General features: G+C 38.7%; 1 protein-coding gene across 6 annotated transcripts in view; it reads right to left on the minus strand.

Moving 5' to 3' along the window:
• Window positions 1–20,043, minus strand: part of LOC126299489 (bestrophin-2-like) — a 612,660-nt gene that overhangs the window by 111,721 nt on the left and 480,896 nt on the right. For all 6 annotated transcript variants that reach the window (XM_049991427.1, XM_049991429.1, XM_049991428.1 and 3 more), the window contains one exon: window positions 8,739–8,890. In XM_049991427.1, coding sequence (XP_049847384.1) covers window positions 8,739–8,890 — 152 coding nt within the window. The remainder of the gene's footprint in view (window positions 1–8,738; window positions 8,891–20,043) is intronic.

Raw genomic sequence — 20,043 nt, forward strand, 5'->3', positions numbered from 1 at the left:
CTTCTAGAAAGTAATTCTGAAACAAGCTGAGTCTCTACATATTTCTTATAATGTTTGTTCCCAACTTCTGAATCACCATCCTAAGTTTTGTTTCTTGTATCATATATGAGAAATAAACCCAGAAAATAACACATGTCATTGATTGCATGCACTACAATTGAATATTCACTGCCACATTAATTTCACAATCCTTCTAAAAATTGCCACTTTTTCAACAGTAATTCACGGTGTAATGTTTATGAATCATTGTTTCATCTAAATAAAGCTCTGGCTGCTTTAATTATGATCGATATTTTTTGTAAAAATTTAATTTTTGTGCAAAAATGTCATTTTATTGGCACAAGATAAGTTATTTATTTTGGCACCATTTTAAATGGAATCCCACAGTAAGAGCTATTTTTGTCAGAGTTTGTTTGCCTCCCTTGAAGTTAAGTTCTATATGTCAAATGCTGTGAAATTTTCATGAAGTAGTTATTTCTTTGTGTTGTTTATAATACCACAAAAATTGTAGCCTAATAACATAGGTATTATTTTATGTAACACATTGCTTTTTCTTCTTTAAGGTAGGTACTTGAATCCCACACTGGTCACCATGTCCCTCCCCCTTGTGATTTGCATGCCATCAACTTAATGTTAACTATTTTGCTTACAAATTTCGTCAGCTTCTTCATGGACTTTTTCCTTATCACTATCCATAAATTTAATGCTGTTAACAGAGAGTCATCACAACTACCCACAAAGACATTTTTTGCATTCACTTTACATGCTCGCACTAGGTGACCATGCAAATCATTGGCTACCCTCAAAGATATTTTTTTGCCATCAATTTACATGTTTGCACAAGGTGACAGTGCTAATTATTTTGAACTAGACCATTGCTGTGCCTAGTTCCATGAACAAGTTAATTTCCTCTTATTGTACAGTAATGGGGGATAATATGGCCATACAGCAGCTTTGCTGGCAATGGAAATATCAGCTATGGAAAAAATAGATGGGATGTGAAAAGCAAAAAGAAAAGTCAATATATTTAGAGACTCATCTTTCCCGGATAAAGAGGAGGCAGCATTCAGCAGCATCAGATGGTTTACATTACTTGGTTACATAATTGCATATCATTACTGTACATGACTTTGCACTTAAGTAAATAATGTGCTTGTAATGAGTCCTTGGATCATTGAAATAGAAGTCATGTGAAAATGAGAACTTCCAAGTAGTTCATAATTTAAATTTAAACCACACAGCAGAAATAATATGTTGGGCTGGTGTACTTCAACCAAAACGTTTCATAGTAGGATTAAGTTATAAAGATGTCTGGAACAACTGCAAAGTAAGTCATTATTTTGTTATGAAGACACCATTCAGTTTCGATCTTTGTAGTGCCAGACATGTATCTGTATGTCTCATATTTCGAGCAAAGATGTCATTAAATGAAGGGAGAGGGGTGAGGCTGTGTCAAAAAATGGAGTTATTCCTAATTATGTAATCTGATAGCATGTCATAAATTAGTACTGATTTTAATTTTCTGTGCTTAAGAATAAAATTATTTATTAAATGCAGAGTGAAACTAGTGTAATGCAAAATGGATTATTTTGATTAATGTTGTGTCTTGTGACCTGACTCAGGACTGGGGATTTGAGCGGGAGAATTGGGTCTTTTGTCCATTGTCCATTGTTGTGGTAAGTTTGGAGCAGCAAAGTGCCGAGGATGTAAGCATGGACACCAGTGTATGCGAATAAACTATGAAGGAACAAAGTGAAAGTGTGTAGGTGAGAGACAATAAACCTTGTGTACAAACTGCACTGATCATTATTTACCAAGGCCGGATTCATTTGTGAATTTAAAAATGCATGGCCACAAAGTTAGAAGTGTTTCTTTTTTAAATATATAAGTTTCAATCTGAACCTGTATAGTGTACCTCATTTTAGAAAGGTTGTGGTATAGAAAATTGTGTATTCAGTTCACTACTGTTCAAAGGCTAGCCAATATATGACTCAGTATTAGGGGTGCAAATGCAACCATTCACTACCAACCCCCTCAGCAGATGAGCCACATGTAAAAAATAGATAGTGAATGAGCCCGAGTACAGTTGCTTTATAACATTCTGGACCACATGTCAGGTACTATTATAATGAATCAGATCATGTATTGGACAGTACAGTACTGTTTGTAGTGTACCAGGTACTACATTGACACTTTTCATGCTCAAATATTGGAAACAGCATCTGTAGATGGAGGATTACACACTGGATTACTATCTTAGATATGTATACTCATATACATTGTCAACCTCTGCTCATATAATTTTATAATGTCCTGTTTATATTGGTAAAGAAATTAAATTTTTCTGATGAAAGATAATTACCACTGTGTTTGTGATACATATGCCTTCTTCTTCTTCTTTTCATTATCACTCACCCCACCATTGATGGACTCTACTCCACTCAAATCTTGGCAAATATATTTCATGTTAGTTCACAGCCAGATACCCTTCCCAGTCATCAGTTATGTAAGGAAGGATTTGATCCACATCTGGCTCCCAGAATCTTTCCTCAAATCCATCTCCATCCTCACCCCCAATGACTCTCCATATAGCCACCTTTAGCATACTTCCAAAAACCCGTAAAATCAACACTCCTGGACACCCCAATGTAGATGTTTACAGTGCTCCCACTGAAAGAATCTCCGCTCATGTTGAAGAACACCTCCAACCACCTGCTCATTGCCTAACTGCTCACGTTAAAGATACAAACCACTTTCTTCATCAACAGTTGATCATTCCACCCCCATTATATTCAGGATCCCTACTTGTCACTGTTGATATGACCTTCTAATAAACCAATATCCCTGATGTCCGTGAAATTGCTGCTATCGAACACTAACTTTCATAATGTCCTTCTGGCTCCAAACTGCAACCTCATCTGTAAATAATATAATACATAGAGACTGTGAAAAGAAAGAAGATCGTATAATAGACTGCAAAACTTCGGAAGACTTGAGCACAGCAACTAATGCTTTTACTGTATATTTACTTGCCGACAGTCTCGGAAAAAGACTGGCAGAAAACCTATATAACTCAGGATGCAGTGTTACTAGCATAATAAAACATGATGCTCCACTGAAAGAGATAATCAATAACTGCGAAAATCTGAGTATCAAGATAAAGAAAAATGATTGTGTTCTAATCCTAGGGGGTGAAGAAGACATCCGTTGCAATGATGTATTATCAGCAAGACTAGCACTAAGAGAGATGCTCGAAAAGCTCAAATATGCACATGTGATGGTAACCAGCATTCCATATGATGTTTTAAAGAAATCTCATGTTAACAAAGAAATCAAAAAAACTAACAGACTGAGTCCCAAAATAACAAAGTGCTACCCAAATTCAACATTTGTCCAGCTAGATTTCAGGAAACAACATTTCATAAACATTGGAGATCTCCTACATAGAGCAGGACAACTGTATATCTGTGCTCAGATTATGAAAACAATAAATAATCTCAATGATCAACACAAACTGACTGGTATCCTCATCATAGCAAATGAAAATTTGCAAGAAAACATCTAAGATGAGTGAGATACCTAACGTACCAGTACCAGTACCTGAAGGAGTGGTGTAATATGGGGTACCAGCAGATGTGTCAGGAACATCTAGCAAAGTTGAAGAGGAAACAATTTCTTCAGATGAGAAAGCCTACAAACCTAGTGTAAACTCATGTGCACCTGAAACCTCCAAGGATCAAGTTGTCAGCACATTCGACACACTTAATGTCTCATGGTCACCTGTAACTAGGACTGCAACCACACCAACAGCCAAGAACCATTCTACTAGATCCAGAAACTCATCAGCTGCTCTGCAGACATCTCAAAGGAAAAGCCTCAGGATAAGAAGAGCTTCTGTGCATAGTGACTATTTTTTATGGGATCTTCGCAATTCGAAGAAGAAGAAAAGGCAGAATCTTTACAATGTCAGCAACAAGAAAGTACAAAGGTAAATAGTGCAGCAAATCCACTACATTAAACTTTAACAGTTGTATACCAAAATGTGCAGGGACTAGAAAGTAAATTAGCTGAAATAAAGTTCTATTAACTGACTATCTAAAAGACATTAACATACTATGCATAAGTGAGAACTGGGTAAAAGATATGCAAGCATCTAGCATAATTATTCCAAATTTTGAAATGATTAGCAAATTTTGTAGAATCAACCATAAAGGGGGCAGGACATGTATGTATTTATGTTAGGACAGGGGTAGAATCAAAAGAAATTAAACCTTGAGGGCTATTGAATGAACTTAAACATAATGTAATTGTTCTTGGTGATTTTAATGTTAACTTTAAGAATGATTGTAGTAAACAACAGCAACTGTGCAAATGTGTATTTGTGTCATAATATGATGGCAACTGTACATGAAGTTACAAGATGGGGAAATATGTCTGAAATTATAATAGATCAAGTATTTATAAACAAGAACAAGTGTGAATATAACACTGAAGTAATTGACACTGGTTTCTCGGATCACAAGACAATCAAATTGAGTTTAAATGTCACACCTTATGAGAACCCTGTTATCAATAACAATTACAGAGAAAGGAGATTTATAAATGATGACAGCATATGAATGTTTAATTACATTCTGGAAAATAACAACTGGGGTAGTGAATCAAGTGGTGATGTCAACACAAAGTTTGAGTCATTCCTTGAAAGCTATAAACACTGCTTCGATGTTGCTTTTATATAAAAAGAGTCAAAACTAAACATAAAACCAAAACATGGGTTACACAGGGGATTAGAAAGTCATCAGACACTCTCAGAAAGTTAAATAAATCAGCCAGGAAGAATGTAGCACTGAAAGCACATGTGAAATGTTGTAGAATCTTGTACATGGAAGTAATAATTGCAGCTAAGAAGCTTGATAATGATTCATATATTGAGAAAGGTAACAACAAAATGAAGTCAACTTGGGAGGTAATAAATAAAAATATAGGTAGACACAAAAGAAAAGGTAACAGCTTTGTGATTAAAAGTGGGGGTAAAACTGTTAAGGACCCACTTCAGATTGCCAACATATTTAACAGACATTTCACAAATATAGCCATAAATTTAATTAAAACTAAATGCAATTCCAATAGCAATGTAAAAATCCCCATGAATAACATGACAATGTTCCTTTATCCAGTAACGGAATCAGAGGTACTAAATGCTATAAATAAGTTAAAAAATAAAATGTCATGTGGGTGTGATGGGATTCCTGACAAAGTCATTAAGCAAAGTGCAAGAAACATAGCCTCACATCTCACTGAAATTATAAATGAATCTTTTAAGACAGGGGTGTTTCCATCAAAACTTAAAATGTCAACTATAAAGCCACTTTACAAGAACGGTGATAAACATGATGTTAGTAACTTTAGGCCTTTATCAATGTTGTCAGGTTTCTCAAAAATAATAGAAAGGATAATGTATCATAGACTATACAAATTTCTTATTACAAATAGAATATTGGTTAATGCGCAAAATGGTTTCCGTAAAAATAAATCAACTGAAACAGCTATCTTCAATTTTTTTGAACTTGTTCTAAATTCCATAACTAGAAAGGAATTAAATTGTGGATTGTTTTTAGACTTATCAAAGGACTTTGATGTCATCGACCATAAGTTACTGCTTAGGAAGTTATTTGCCTATGGGATACGTGGAGTTGCCCACAAATGTTTTGAATCACATCTGTCGGACAGGTATCAGAAGGTGGAGATAAGCCATGCAGATAGGACATATTCATCAAGATTCGAGAGAGTTTTGTACAGAGTACCCCAGGGATCTGTATTATAGCCATTACTGTTTTTAATATTTATCAATGAGCTACCAAGTCAACTATCTAAAGCAGAGGCAGTACTGTTTGCTGACGACACAAGTTTGCTTGTTAAAGCAAATAGTGAAGCTGACTTACAGGAAAAAGTCACATCAGCAACAGATGAAGCAGACAGATGGTTTAGTGAAAACAGACTCATTGTGGGGGTGGGGGTGGGGGGGGGGGGGTGGGGGGTGGGGTGGAAGAATAAAAAACATGGATCAACTTCAGACATATTACAAATAAAATAAAAATTAACCTTACAGTAGAACTGAGTAAGTGTAAGATTGAACAAGCATCATACACTAAATTCTTGAGAGTATGGTTTGATGAACACTTAAGATGGGAAAAGCATGCAATATCATTGAACAAAAAATTAAGTCAAACATGTTATATACTTAGAATGCTTAAACGTTCATGTAATATTAAAACAGTGTTATGTGTTTATTTCTCATTCATGCACAGTTTATTAAGATACGGTGTACAGTTTTTGGGGAACAACAGTCTAACAAAACATTCATTTAGACTACAAAAGAAGGCAGTCATAATAATAAAGGGTATAGGATATAGAGACTCTTGTAGGCATGCTCTCAAAGAGTTAAAAATCATGACAGTACAATCCTTATACATATATGAAAGCATATGTTTCTTAAAAGAACACGAGGAAATTTCTACATTAAACAGAGAATTTTACAACTACAAAATGGGGAATAGGAATGATTTCCACAAAGAAATTCATAAAACAGCTATGTATCACAAAAGTGTACTATACCAACCCAAAATCCTCTACTGTGCTCTCTCTAAAGAACTGAAAGGAATACCAAAACTGTGGACATTTAAAAGAGAATTAAAAAAGATGTTATTGAGCAATAGTCTTTACAGTATTGAAGAGTTTATGAATTATTGACAATAAGAGCACAGTTAATATTTCCCTGACATAATAAATATGTGTAATTGCTCACATTTAAATACTAGCTGTTTCTATGAAAGTGTGAAACAGTGTTAATGTAAGAATGGAAATAATCTTTGATGTGAGAATCACTAGCTTTTTTTTGGTATGTTGTTATCCTACTTGTATATTTTTATGTTGATGTTCTTATAGTTCTATTAAAATTGTAATATCTAAGTGACAAGTAAATTCAATTATAAATTTTAATGTATGTGTATTTTAAATTCTAATGTTTATTGACAAGTCCTATGTCATATTGATGAAGTACTACAAGGACACTAATAAATGGAATTGAATTAAATTGAATTCCTCATACATTGAACCAATATCATCCTCACACATAACTACATCTCTTTTGAGAGGGAGATATACAAACAAATCTGCAACATTGTCATGGGCATTTATAGCTCCTTCCTATGCCCATCTTTTCTAAATTATTTATGTTTTACCAGAACTTTCCATACCATATTAACTTAGGGAGTAAATCAGTCCAAAAGACACTCAGAGTATATTGCACTGGCTTATTCTTGGTAGTGTAAAACATCAGAATATAAAAAAAAAACAATGGGGATCTGAAGGCCTGATAGCTATGAAGCACCACCAGGATGATCTCTATCTAAGCTGGATGGCCTTATCATGATCCCCCTCCCTTTTTTCCCCTTTTTCCTTCCACAACCAGAGATGTAAATTTGTTTAGAGAAGGCAACAGCCATTCCAGTTTAGACAATCTGTTAATTAACATTTTAGCATTCTTGTTTTCCAAATATTTTCAATGGGCACAAAAAATTATATAGATGATGTTTTCATAAAGCATTACTGTATTCAATATGGGATGGAAAAAAGATGATTTGGATTTAACATCCCATTGGTGGAGAGGTCCATATGGGCACACAAGATCAGATTTGACAAGGATGGCTTTGCTGATCATGTTGTTTTCAATGGTATCATCCTAGCATTCACCTTGGGCAACTTAGGGGAACCAAAAAAAAAAAAAAAAAAAAAAAAAAAAAAAAAAAAAAAAAAAAAAAAAAAAAAATCTTTATTTGGTTGAATCAATCTATGTTGTTGCTCAATGTCTTTTCAAGAGGCTTCTCATGCATTGCTCAGGTTTTATATATATCTCTTAAAATTGTCATTTTATGTATACAATGTATACAATTACATTAACAGACTTTCACATAAGATATGAAACATTTATTTCATCAGTAATTTCATATTAAGATTATTCATTAAGTTTTGGGTGAATTAAAATACTACTGTTCTTGTATAATAACAATTTAAATTGTTGTTTAACTTATACTTGGCACAGTTATTAATTAAAATGAGTGTTCTTGATTTTTGAATACAGTGGTGGGCCTTAAGAGAAGAAAGTCGAGTTGCTCAACTGTGTTTGCAGCCCCTTAAGTAAATGAACTTAATTGTTGTTGGAATTAAGCCATAATTGGTTAGGAAACAATCTATTTTTCATTACTCCAAATCCAAAATTTACGTAGTCTCTGAGGAAAGGGGTTTCTGTTACATCTTTCAAAAACTTGCCTCAGATGTGGTAATCATTGCTTTGCTGTTTGCACAGCTCTTCATTAGCAGTTAAATTAACAGTGGTATCACTGATACAGTCTGAAACTTGTAACTGTCAAATAATAAGCATACAGTACTTTTAATCACTAAATGACAAATGACTACATTGAAAACTACCATACCATGTATTTGAAACATTCCTCAACAAATATCATGAACAACAGGAGTTAAACTGAAAAAAAGTATGAATATTACAAACTGAGTGAGTAGCAAAGTATTAACTTATGGTAATGTATTGATTTACTATTACATAACTAATAAATGCTAAAAAATAATTTCAACTGAAGTATGAAAATGTTACATCCTTGTCACATTTCATTCTAAAATTTTAACAGTATTATCTATGCCATTACTGCTATTTTACTTACTGCATGTTGTGAACAGATCCACGATATGTCTTTTTCTTGTATGCTACAGAAGCCTCGGTGTAAGGCAGTATCAAGTCCACCTGATCAAAATACATATCTTTCACTAGTGGTGGAGATTTAGCCATTAATGTGTCCACTCCAAGATATGAAACCTGTGGACAATGTGTAGAGCTGAACACAGACACTGCAAAAAGAAGATTCTCATTTACAATAATACAATGAATGAATTGCTTCCTTCAGTATGTGTTTAAAATATTCAATCATATTTTTAAGTTTGTACACACACTGAAGACTAAACATACGTTCAGAGAATTTCAGTACTGAAAGCTTCATTTCAAATTCATAATTAGATTTTTGCAAAGGAAAAAAATGTTGTGCTGTCTCTAAAACATTTATTTTTAGAAGTAACACCTAGTAATTTCCAAGCATTCTGTTTTTGTAACAATATTTTGAAACTGGAAGTGCTAACTGTGGAATGTACATTCAGTGACTGGACTGATACAGAACTGATCTTTCCATTTGAAGATGGTATCCAGCAACTTCCAGTGCCATGAATTTAATGTAGTTCTATTGAATAACTGTCCATGGATGCATAAATATTTTTACAGGAAAGTCACTACACTTATTGTCTTGTATCTGTAGTATATGATAGAGAAATAACATAATTCTTTATCTGCAGAATAATGACTTCATCTTAATTGGATAGCCAAATGATCAAGTAGTGTTATTAGCTGTTAATAAAATTTTACTTGATATAATTTCATTGTCCTTGTTGGTGACTTGAACTAATATAAAACTCTTGACTTCTCATCTGGTTAAGATCACTGAAATAATGTGACATTTTGATGCATGTCAATCCCATCATGCTCTGGTGAGGTATTGAAACAGTGACTTGGTCATTTTTATACAGGTGAGGAGGTGGGATGGTCCACCCCACTTTTATGCCACAGTGGTGTGGAAGTAGGGATGAAACTGCACTTGAATCCCAGTGTGGTCAGTTTGGCTCCATCCCATCTGAATGCCTCTAGCTGGCAGTGAGCATGGGCTTATTGTATGCCTTTGAATACCATCAGAAAATTTCCATGCTGCTGCTAGATCCAGCATGCAAGGAACTCATCAAGGCTGTGAAATTAGCTGTAATAAAGAAGAGTACTGCTCTTATGAGGAGCTCAGACTTGTCATCAGAAATGATGAAACAACTACAACCTAAAGTGTCAGCACCTCCTCACTTATAGGGGCTTCCAAAATTACATAAGGAAGAAGTGCCCTATGTACAATAGTAAACACCATCATATAGAATGGCTAAATATTTGGCAGAATTACTAAAGTCTTTAGTAAACACTGTGTCCATCATGTGGAGAACTTATATGAGATAACAAAATTGTTGAAAGATGTCCAACATGACAAAGTCCACCTCTGCTGGAGAGTTATAATCTAATCTCACTATTCAGCTAAATGACTCTTAGAGACTTTCTGGAATTCCAGGAGCAACAGTTTGAGCCACACATGGTTAGACATTTTCAATGCACTCTGACCACCACATAAGATCATTGCAATGGAATTTCTTACAAGCGAGTTGATTCTGTGGCTTCAGGTCCCACATAGAACCAGAAATAGTCAGTATATGTTTATGCACAATTTTCAGAAAATTTCTATTGCTACTGCACATCTCAAACCTAACTGTTTTTATAGATGCATATATGACATCATCACAGTGTAGCCACATCATAAGGAAGCCCTTGATAAATTTCTTGGACACATAAACTTGAATTGTGAGGATATAAAATTTGTCATAGAAGTATGGAAAGATTGGTTTCCCCCATTCCTTGATATTGTCTATGAAAAAAGCTAGATAGTTCATTAAGTGACTCTGAATAGAGGAATCTGACATAAGCAGATCTGTATTTGTGTGATCATAGGATCTCCTTGTGGGCAACAGATTGTACTGTTCTTGGGTGTCCAGCCAGGTGCAGCTGTCACCATAACACAATATTTCAGCAGCATACCTCATCACCTATTTCAGGTGATATCTGTAGAATAAGTGTCTCCACTATATCCTGCCTTCTTTAGACTGTGATTGCTCCCCCTCCTTTCCCACATTACCCAGTTGCATGCTGCAGCAGGTGCAGTGGCGGGGGAACAGGATTGCCAAAACCTGGTCGTAAACCCTGGTTCCTCAGTGCTTCTGTAGCTGCCATTGTGAGTGGAAGTGGCTCTCAGCTGGCACTGTGATTTTAGTTGGCTGAGCACTTGTTGCAAGTTCTGTGGCCACTGTCTACATTGATTAGCCCATCAGCCACTCATATTTTGACAGCCACCTTCAGAACACAGTCATAAAATGATTAGAACTGTCTTAACTCTTCTGTTTCTTTATATTTCATTGAGTTCCCTGTAGCCATGTTATGTTCTACAACTACAGATTTTGTTGGATACTTAATTTCACTGTGTTTTCTGTGTTCCTTGCACCTTTCTGCAGAGACTGGTCAAAGAATGCCTTACCACATTTACATAGAATATGGTAAACACCCAAATTACAGAGCCCCATGTCATATTTCACTGTACCTAATTGGCACATTTTCTGGAGGTGGAGGGAAAATGCATTTGACATTATGTCAATTCTGCCAAGTTTGTTCAATAATTCACCATCGTATGTCAGATATGCAATTGGGTTATCCTCCTCATTGTGTTTTATTTGCTGGTCCCATAACTTCTGTCTGAAGTCTTGTGCTATGTGCGTTTCATTTCAACACATCTTTAATGTGGTTGAGTTTCCTTCATAGGCTTTATTCATCGAATACTGCATGGGCCCTGTGTACTAGTGTATGTAGCACACCCTCATGCTTTGAAGGATGATAGCAGCTGGCAGTGTGGGGATACTGTTGAAATAACCATTTCAGACAGCAAGATGGAGTTACCAAAACTGTCCAAAATCGATCCATACTTGCAGCCCGCATCACCGATGGTGCCGCAAGTGGCCACTATGAGATGAATGCCAGGCAATCATTGTATTACATAGTGGGATCCTGTGGATGGGCCTAATATAAGTGAGGGCTCTGCCGAGGAACAGCAGTTCTCTTTGGTGCTCTGTATGATCTGCATATTATGCGGGCTGCCTTGTAATAACAATTACCAGCTCAGACCTGGAATGCTCTTAGACTGTTTGATTTGGTACATCTGGTTCAGTGTTTGTCTATCCAGTAAATATGGAATAAAGAGTGTTACTAAGTGTAAACCTAAACAACTGTGTCCCAAAGTGCTGTCTGTTTTGTGCTTGACTAAGATGTCCAAAAAGAGAAATTCAACATTCTCTTCCATCTCTAAGATAAATTTAATACTGAGGTGCAGAGAGCTCAGATGTTGAAGAACCTCCTGAAGTTTTTCACTTCCACATGCCCACCCCACAAATGTGTGATCAATATATCTGGAAGAGGGCAAAGGTTTCAATACAGCTGCTGGCAATGCAATCCATTTGTTCATAATAGTCACTATTCAAGAGAAAGAATGTTGTCAGGACAAATTTGAAGAGATTAGTCACTGTCAGGTTGAATTTCTCCCTGATCAACTTGAGGGAACAAAGGCGTAGTTCTGGTGCTGAAATTTATTGACATAGGGGCTTAATACTGTCATTTTTTTTTTTTTTTATTTTTTTTTTTCTAGCTGGGACATAGGCGTACCAATGTTGCTCACAATTGGATATAGAGGAATATCTCGTTTGTGAATCTTTGCTGTGCTGTTGATATTTCACGGTGCTACATCTCATTGTTGAAGCTTTTGATGATTTCCCTCTGTCGGTCGTGTCTCACTTCAGTTTTCCGTATGTCGGATCCTCAAGTGGGTTGTACATTTTGTGGTTGTACACTGACAGGGGAAGTAGTATAGTGGCATTTCTTTAGTCATTGCCCCACAAAGAATCAGGCAAGAGTAGACAAGCTATCTCTAAGTGGACTATGAAAATTGTTAGATGTTTTGTCCAGTCACTGACGTTTGTTCTGGGTGCTTTCCATTACTATTGCCAAACTAGATCTTTTTGTGATATAGTCAATAGCCATGGTTTTTACATGATGGGCAATCCTCACGAGTGTTGGTATTGTACTACAGTCACGGTATCTCACTGGGAAGGTGAGAGAGCTGAGTAGATACCCTTTTGTGTCGCAAAACTTATCCAACTTATCCAACATAGAGGAATCAGATGTGTGCTATTAAGGATTCCCAGTGAATCAATTGTACTGTTCTTGGCCATCCAGCTGGGTGCAATTGTCTTCATAATACAATATTCTGACTTCCTACCTTGCTGTGTTCTCCATGTCATATGTGTAGACTGAGTGCCATCACTACCTGCAGCCACCTTTATACTGGGATTGCTCCACAGCCCTTCCTCCACTACCCAGTCACATACTGCATCAGGTGGGGTGGTGGGGGTGAGTGGATCACCCAAATCTGAGTGTGAAGCACAGTCTGTCAGTGAATGCGCAAGTGGCTCTCAGCTGATGCTGTCATTTTAGTTGGCCAAGTGCAGTGTCCTAAGCTTTAGTTACGGTGTAGCCACTGTCTCTGTTGATCGGCACACCGACCACTCGTATTTCGATGACCTTCTTCAGAACAAAATCCCAAAATGATGAGGTCAATCTTAAAACTCATATTTCTTCATACTTAATTGAGTCCACAGTAGCCATACATTGTTCTGCAACCACATATTTTGTTAGATGCTTAAATTCGTTGTGTCTTCTGTGTTTCTTGCATCAGAATATGTGGTTGCAAAACACTGCAAAATTTAAGGGGACTTCATGAAGTATGAAGAAAGGGAGTGTTAAGACAAACACTGTCATTTTGGGACTGCATTCTAAAGGGGGCTATCGAAATATAAGTGGCGGACGGGCTGATAAATAGTGACAGTGGCTGCAACCTGAGCAAAGATTGGTACCGAGTGCTCAGCCGACTAAAATCACAGCATCCGCTGAGTGTCACTTCTGCACCCAGTGGGGGCTAAAAAAGTAATGGGGGATCAGGATTCAGACCCAGATTTCGGCAATTCCATCCTCCCACCACTCTACCTGATGTTCCTGTGTGAGCGGCTATTGGGCTATTGGAGGAAGGGTTAGGGAATGATTACCATATAAAGGAGGCAGGATGTAGCAAAGACCCTCATTCTACAGGCATCACCTGAAGAAGACAGCAAGGTATGATGTCAAAATATCACATTACAAAGACAGTTGCACCCGGCCTGGCAACCGAGAACAGCACAAACAGTTGATCTGTTCGTAAAGCTTAAGATCGCACATCAGATACTACTGTGGAGAGGAGATTTAGCAGAGGGAGTGTCTTCTCAGCTCTCTCACCCTCCTAATCAGTTGCTGTCCAATAGGACAATACCAACATTTCTGAGTATCACCTATCAAATAAAAACTGTGTGCTGCTCACTGGATCACAAGAACAGCTTGTCTGGCTGTAGTATTGGGAAAGATCTGATATACATGAAGGTGACTGGACCTAACATCTAAGGAACTGTTCACGCTCCACTTAGAGATGGCTTTTCTACTGTTGCATAATTCTTTGGAGTGCATTGATGCTGTCTTTGGGGCTAAGGCGGGCAGATTTTGATGCAGTGCTGCTTCCAAACAAGCCTTTAAGTTTGAATGCCCTACCAAAGGAGAGTAACAGCCCCAACAAGAACAGAAATGGAGCACAATAAACCTCATATGGAAATAGATTGATAACATAGCAAAATCAGCTCTGGAAAAGGGACTCAACTTCTCACCAACACTGGCCACTATACAAGTTACTTATTTCATCGCTGGTATATAACAAGTAATTTCCACCCTCCACAGTGATATGTCAGGACACATATCATGCACTCACTAAAACCATTCCACTGGTTATGAACATCATGAAAGAGGAAAGAACTAGGCAATGATCCTGAAATAGTCATTCTCTCAGCAGGTGAAGGAAATGCCACTGTACTAATTCTCCTGTCAGAGTACAACTGCAAAATGGAGAACCTACTGGAAAATCCAGCACACAGAAAGGTGAAGGGGGACCCAACCAACAGATTAAAGGAGAAGACCATTGATCTTCTACAGCAGTCCCTTCTGGAGGTGATTGTCAGGAAGCTTTGACCACGAGCTACAGCACCATCAAGGCTGAACAAGAAGTTCCTCTACATCCAATTATGAGCAACATAGATGCACCTACAGACCAGTTGGAAAACACATCTAATGGCAGTATTAAGCCCCTATGTCAGTAAATGTCTGCATCACATCAGGAACTCCTCAGTAAATTTCATTCAACAGTTACAAGAACTATGCCTTTACGGCCAGGACCTTGTGAGCTTTTATGTGGTCTACCTCATCCCCAGAGCATGGCTTGCTGATTCCCTCAAGTTACTCAAGCAGAAAGTCAACCCAAGAAAAACTAATCTTTCTCTTCAATGGTGACTATTATGAAAAAATGGATGGCACCACCTTGGGGAGCCCTCTGTCACCAATTTGACAAGCTTCTTTTTATGGAAGATTCCAAATAGTAAGCTCTGAAAATAGCTGCATAGAAACTATTCTGATATGTTGATGACTCATTTTTGGTGTGGCCACATGGGGGTGAAAAACTGCAAGAGTTTCTCAAACATCTGACCTCTTTGCACCTCAGTATTAAATTCACCATGCAGGTGGAAGAGAATGTCGAACTCCCCTTTTTTCTCTCTGGGCATCACAGCTAAGCACAAAATGGACAGCACTGTGGGACGCAGTGTGTACAGGAAAACCACCTACACTGATTTGTATCTCCACGCTGCCAGCTGCCATCATACTTTACTGTCAGAGGGTTTGCTGTGTAGACTGGTACTTGGGGCCCATGCAGTATTGGATGAAGAAAGAATACCAAGGGACCCAGCACTCAGCCAACTAAAATAACAGGGTTGCTTGAGTGCCACTTTCATGTGCAACAGGGCTACAAAAGCACTGAGGGGCTGAGGTTCTTAACCTGCTTTCAGCTATCACATCCTTCCACCCATCCACCTTATGCAGTGTAAAATGAGTAGTGGGTTAGGGAGGGGAGAACAATCACTATTTTAAGGTGGCAGTATGCAGTGAAGATGCTCATTCTACAGTATGGCATGGCCTTGAGAACTATTATTACAAATTTCCATCAAACTGTAACACTTGAGAGAGATGTTATGAAGGAATGACTACAATGATACACAGATTATGAAGGCAATGTGAACAGCATGCAGGGTTGAAATAATACAGGAACACAGAAGCAAACTGCAGTTTCTGCTATGTGTAGGACTTCTGACAGTCAAGACTGGAATTATTTTGAAGAAATACAACATTAAAAAGATTTTCTAAGCACTGCGAGAGATTAGAGATTGAGTTGGATTGGTGAAGGAGCAAGTGGGACTGTACACAACATAGCACACTATTCAGTGTAAATGATGGCTGCAGTATATCTACATCTACATCTACATCCAGATTCCGCAAGCCACCTGACGGTGTGTGGCGGAGGGTACCCTGAGTACCTCTATCGGTTCTCCCTTCTATTCCAGTCTCGTATTGTACGTGGAAAGAAGGATTGTCGGTATGCCTCCGTGTGGGCTCCAATCTCTCTAATTTTATCCTCATGGTCTCTTCGCGAGATATACGTAGGAGGGAGCAATATACTGCTTGACTCTTCGGTGAAGGTATGTTCTCGAAACTTTAACAAAAGCTACTGAGCGTCTCTCCTGCAGAGTCTTCCACTGGAGTTTATCTATCATCTCCGTAACGCTTTCGCAATTACTAAATGATCCTGTAACGAAGCGTGCTGCTCTCCATTGGATCTTCTCTATCTCTTCTATCAACCCTACCTGGTGCGGATCCCACACTGCTGAGCAGTATTCAAGCATTGGGTGAACAAGCGTACTGTAACCTACTTCCTTTGTTGTCGGATTGCATTTCCTTAGGATTCTTCCAATGAATCTCAGTCTGGCATCTGCTTTACCGACGATCAACTTTATATGACCATTCCATTTTAAATCACTCCTAATGCGTACTCCCAGATAATTTATGGAATTAACTGCTTCCAGTTGCTGACCTGCTATTTTGTAGCTAAATGATAAGGGACCTATCTTTCTATGTATTCGCATCACATTACACTTCTCTACATTGAGATTCAATTGCCATTCCGTGCACCATGCATCAATTCGCTGCAGATCCTCCTGCATTTCAGTACAATTTTCCATTGTTGCAACCTCTTGATACACCACAGCATCATCTGCAAAAAGCCTCAGTGAACTTCCGATGTCATCCACTAGGTCATTTATGTATATTGTGAATAGCAACGGTCCTATGACACTCCCCTGCGGCACACCTGAAATCACTCTTACTTCGGAAGACTTCTCTCCATTGAGAATGACATGCTGCGTTCTGTTATCTAGGAACTCCTCAATCCAATCACACAATTGATCTGATAGTCCGTATGCTCTTACTTTGTTCATTAAACGACTGTGGGGAACTGTGTCAAACGCCTTGCGGAAGTCAAGAAACACGGCATCTACCTGTGAACCCGTGTCTAAGGTCCTCTGAGTCTCGTGGACGAATAGCGCGAGCTGGGTTACACACGACCGTCTTTTTTGAAACCCATGCTGATTCCTACAGAGTAGATTTCTAGTCTCCAGAAAAGACATTATACTCGAACATAATACGTGTTCCAAAATTCTACAACTGATCGACGTTAGAGATATAGGTCTATAGTTCTGCACATCTGTTCGACGTCCCTTCTTGAAAACGGGGATGACCTGTGCTCTTTTCCAATCCTTTGGAACGCTTCGCTCTTCTAGAGACCTACGGTACACCGCTGCAAGAAGGGGGGCAAGTTCCTTCGTGTACTCTGTGTAAAATCGAACTGGTATCCCATCAGGACCAGCGGCCTTTCCTCTTTTGAGCGATTTTAATTGTTTCTCTATCCCTCTGTCATCTACTTCGATGTCTACCATTTTGTCAGCTGTGCGACAATCTAGAGAAGGAAGCACAGTGCAGTCTTCTCTGTGAAACAGCTTTGGAAGAAGACATTTAGTATTTCGGCCTTTAGTCTGTCATCCTCTGTTTCAGTACCATTTTGGTCACAGAGTGTCTGGACATTTTGTTTTGATCCACCTACCGCTTTGACATAGGACCAAAATTTCTTAGGATTTTCTGCCAAGTCAGTACATAGAACTTTACTTTCGAATTCATTGAAAGCCTCTCACATAGCCCTCCTCACACTACATTTCGCTTCGCGTAATTTTTGTTTGTCTGCAAGGCAGACACAACACTGTATTCTACAGCATTGCTCAAAGCACATCACGTATATATGCTTCATGCAGGAAGCAAATTTGAAGGTTGTGGGGGACAATTTGGAAGATAATTGTAGGTTGATTATGATCTGGGTACAGTGATGTGCAAGATCAGAGGATTTTGGGACAGTATAATAGAGGAAATCATCAAAATTGAGACTAAGTGTGGCCTCAGCCAGAGATGGAGACTACTAATGGACTTCTGGTTACAACATGATATTGGCCACAACATGCTTCAAGCATTCATAGCTGAGAGACATCCAGATAGCATATGACCTGAAGCTTGACTAACTATGCCAGGACTTGAATGTGGTCCTTCCACACTCCCATCTCCCCCGTGGCACTACCAGAGGGGAGGCCAGCTCACAGCATGGCTTATTGAAAAGGACAAACATGCTACTTCATCACTATACCAGAAGCTGATGGGACTGACACTCACTGAAATGTCATGCCATTCTTATGAACTCCCTCACCTGGAAACCCAAGAACTTTTTATTGGTAAAATATTACTAACTGCTTGCAATGTATAGAATTCCTGTAGCTCTTACTATAGAAAAAATGCTTCATTATCTTTCTTGATAATAGAGGATAGTTATTACATCACACTTATTTGTATAATATGAATTAACAATACATCTCAAATAGCAGAAGTTGCATTTAAGTTCATTAAGAAAAATCAAAATAATGTACAGGAAGTTCTCGTTGAGAATTACGAATTATTCAAGAACAAAGGAGATGTCTCATTGAAAGGCAGAAGTGCCACATCATCAGTAGATACACAAACAAAAGATACAGAGATTAGCTAGCTTTTGGAATGCACTTCTTTTTTCAAGCTTGTAGGGGAAAAAATGCACAACACAAACACATTCGCTCATATGCACACACCTGTATCCCTACAGTGTGGTCAGTCAACCACTAGATCTTTACTGGCCCACAGTGAATGTACTGGGGTGAGGTGGGGATGTGGGGTGGGTAAGGGATGGTCACTGTTGAGAGGGAGGGGGGGAAGTGGGGGAACATCTAGTGGCTTGTGGGAGAGTAGGGTGTCCACTGTGAGCTAGCTAGGGATGCAGGGGCAGGTGGCAGACAGCTGGGCACATGATTTCATAGACTAGGGTATGAAATAAAAGCACACAGGTAGTTACACAGCTCAGATAAGCTGGTGGTGATGTGCAGGGTCCAGATGGAATAGATTGTGAAGCAGCAATTGAAATCTCGCATGTTGTGCCACTGGCTGGTCCACCTGTTTTTGGAAACAGTTTGGCAGTGAAAATTCATTATAGTTAACAAAAAAAATGGCTCTGAGCACTATGGGACTCAACTGCTGTGGTCATTAGTCCCCTAGAACTTAGAACTACTTAAACCTAACTAACCTAAGGACATCACACACACCCATGTCCGAGGCAGGATTCGAACCTGCGACTGTAGCAGCAGCGCGGCTCCGGACTGGAGCGCCTAGAACTGCACGGCCACCACGGCCGGCCTTATAGTTAACACCTGGCTGGTTGTCATACCAATGTACAACACAGTGAAGTGGTTGCAGCAGAGCTGGTATATAACATGGCTGCTTTCAGAGGTGGCCCGGCATCTTATGAGGCAGGATAAGTCTGTGATGGGACTGGAGTAGGTTGTGGTGGTGGCAGTTGGGTGGATTGGGCAGGTCTTGCATCTGAGGCTTCCTCAGGGGTATAATGCCTGTGGCAGGGAATTTGAGGAGGGGTGGGGGTTCATGGAATAGGAATTGACTAGGATGCTGTGGAGGGGTTGGAAATATCTTGGGCAGGATATCCCCCATTCTGGGGACATGGCAATAGATAATCAAAGCCCTGATGAAGGACGTGTTGCCTGGGGTGATACTGGGTGACAAGAGGAAGGCACTTCTTTGTGTTTGGTTCTTGGGATGGGGATGAATGTGAGGATAGTGTGTGTGTGTGTGTGTGTGTGTGTGTGTGTGTGTGTGTGGGTGGGTGGGTGGGTGGGTGGGTGGGTGAGTGGGTGGGTGGG

The sequence above is a fragment of the Schistocerca gregaria genome, chromosome X (genome assembly GCF_023897955.1).
Source record: "Schistocerca gregaria isolate iqSchGreg1 chromosome X, iqSchGreg1.2, whole genome shotgun sequence".
Lineage (NCBI taxonomy): Eukaryota > Metazoa > Arthropoda > Insecta > Orthoptera > Acrididae > Schistocerca > Schistocerca gregaria.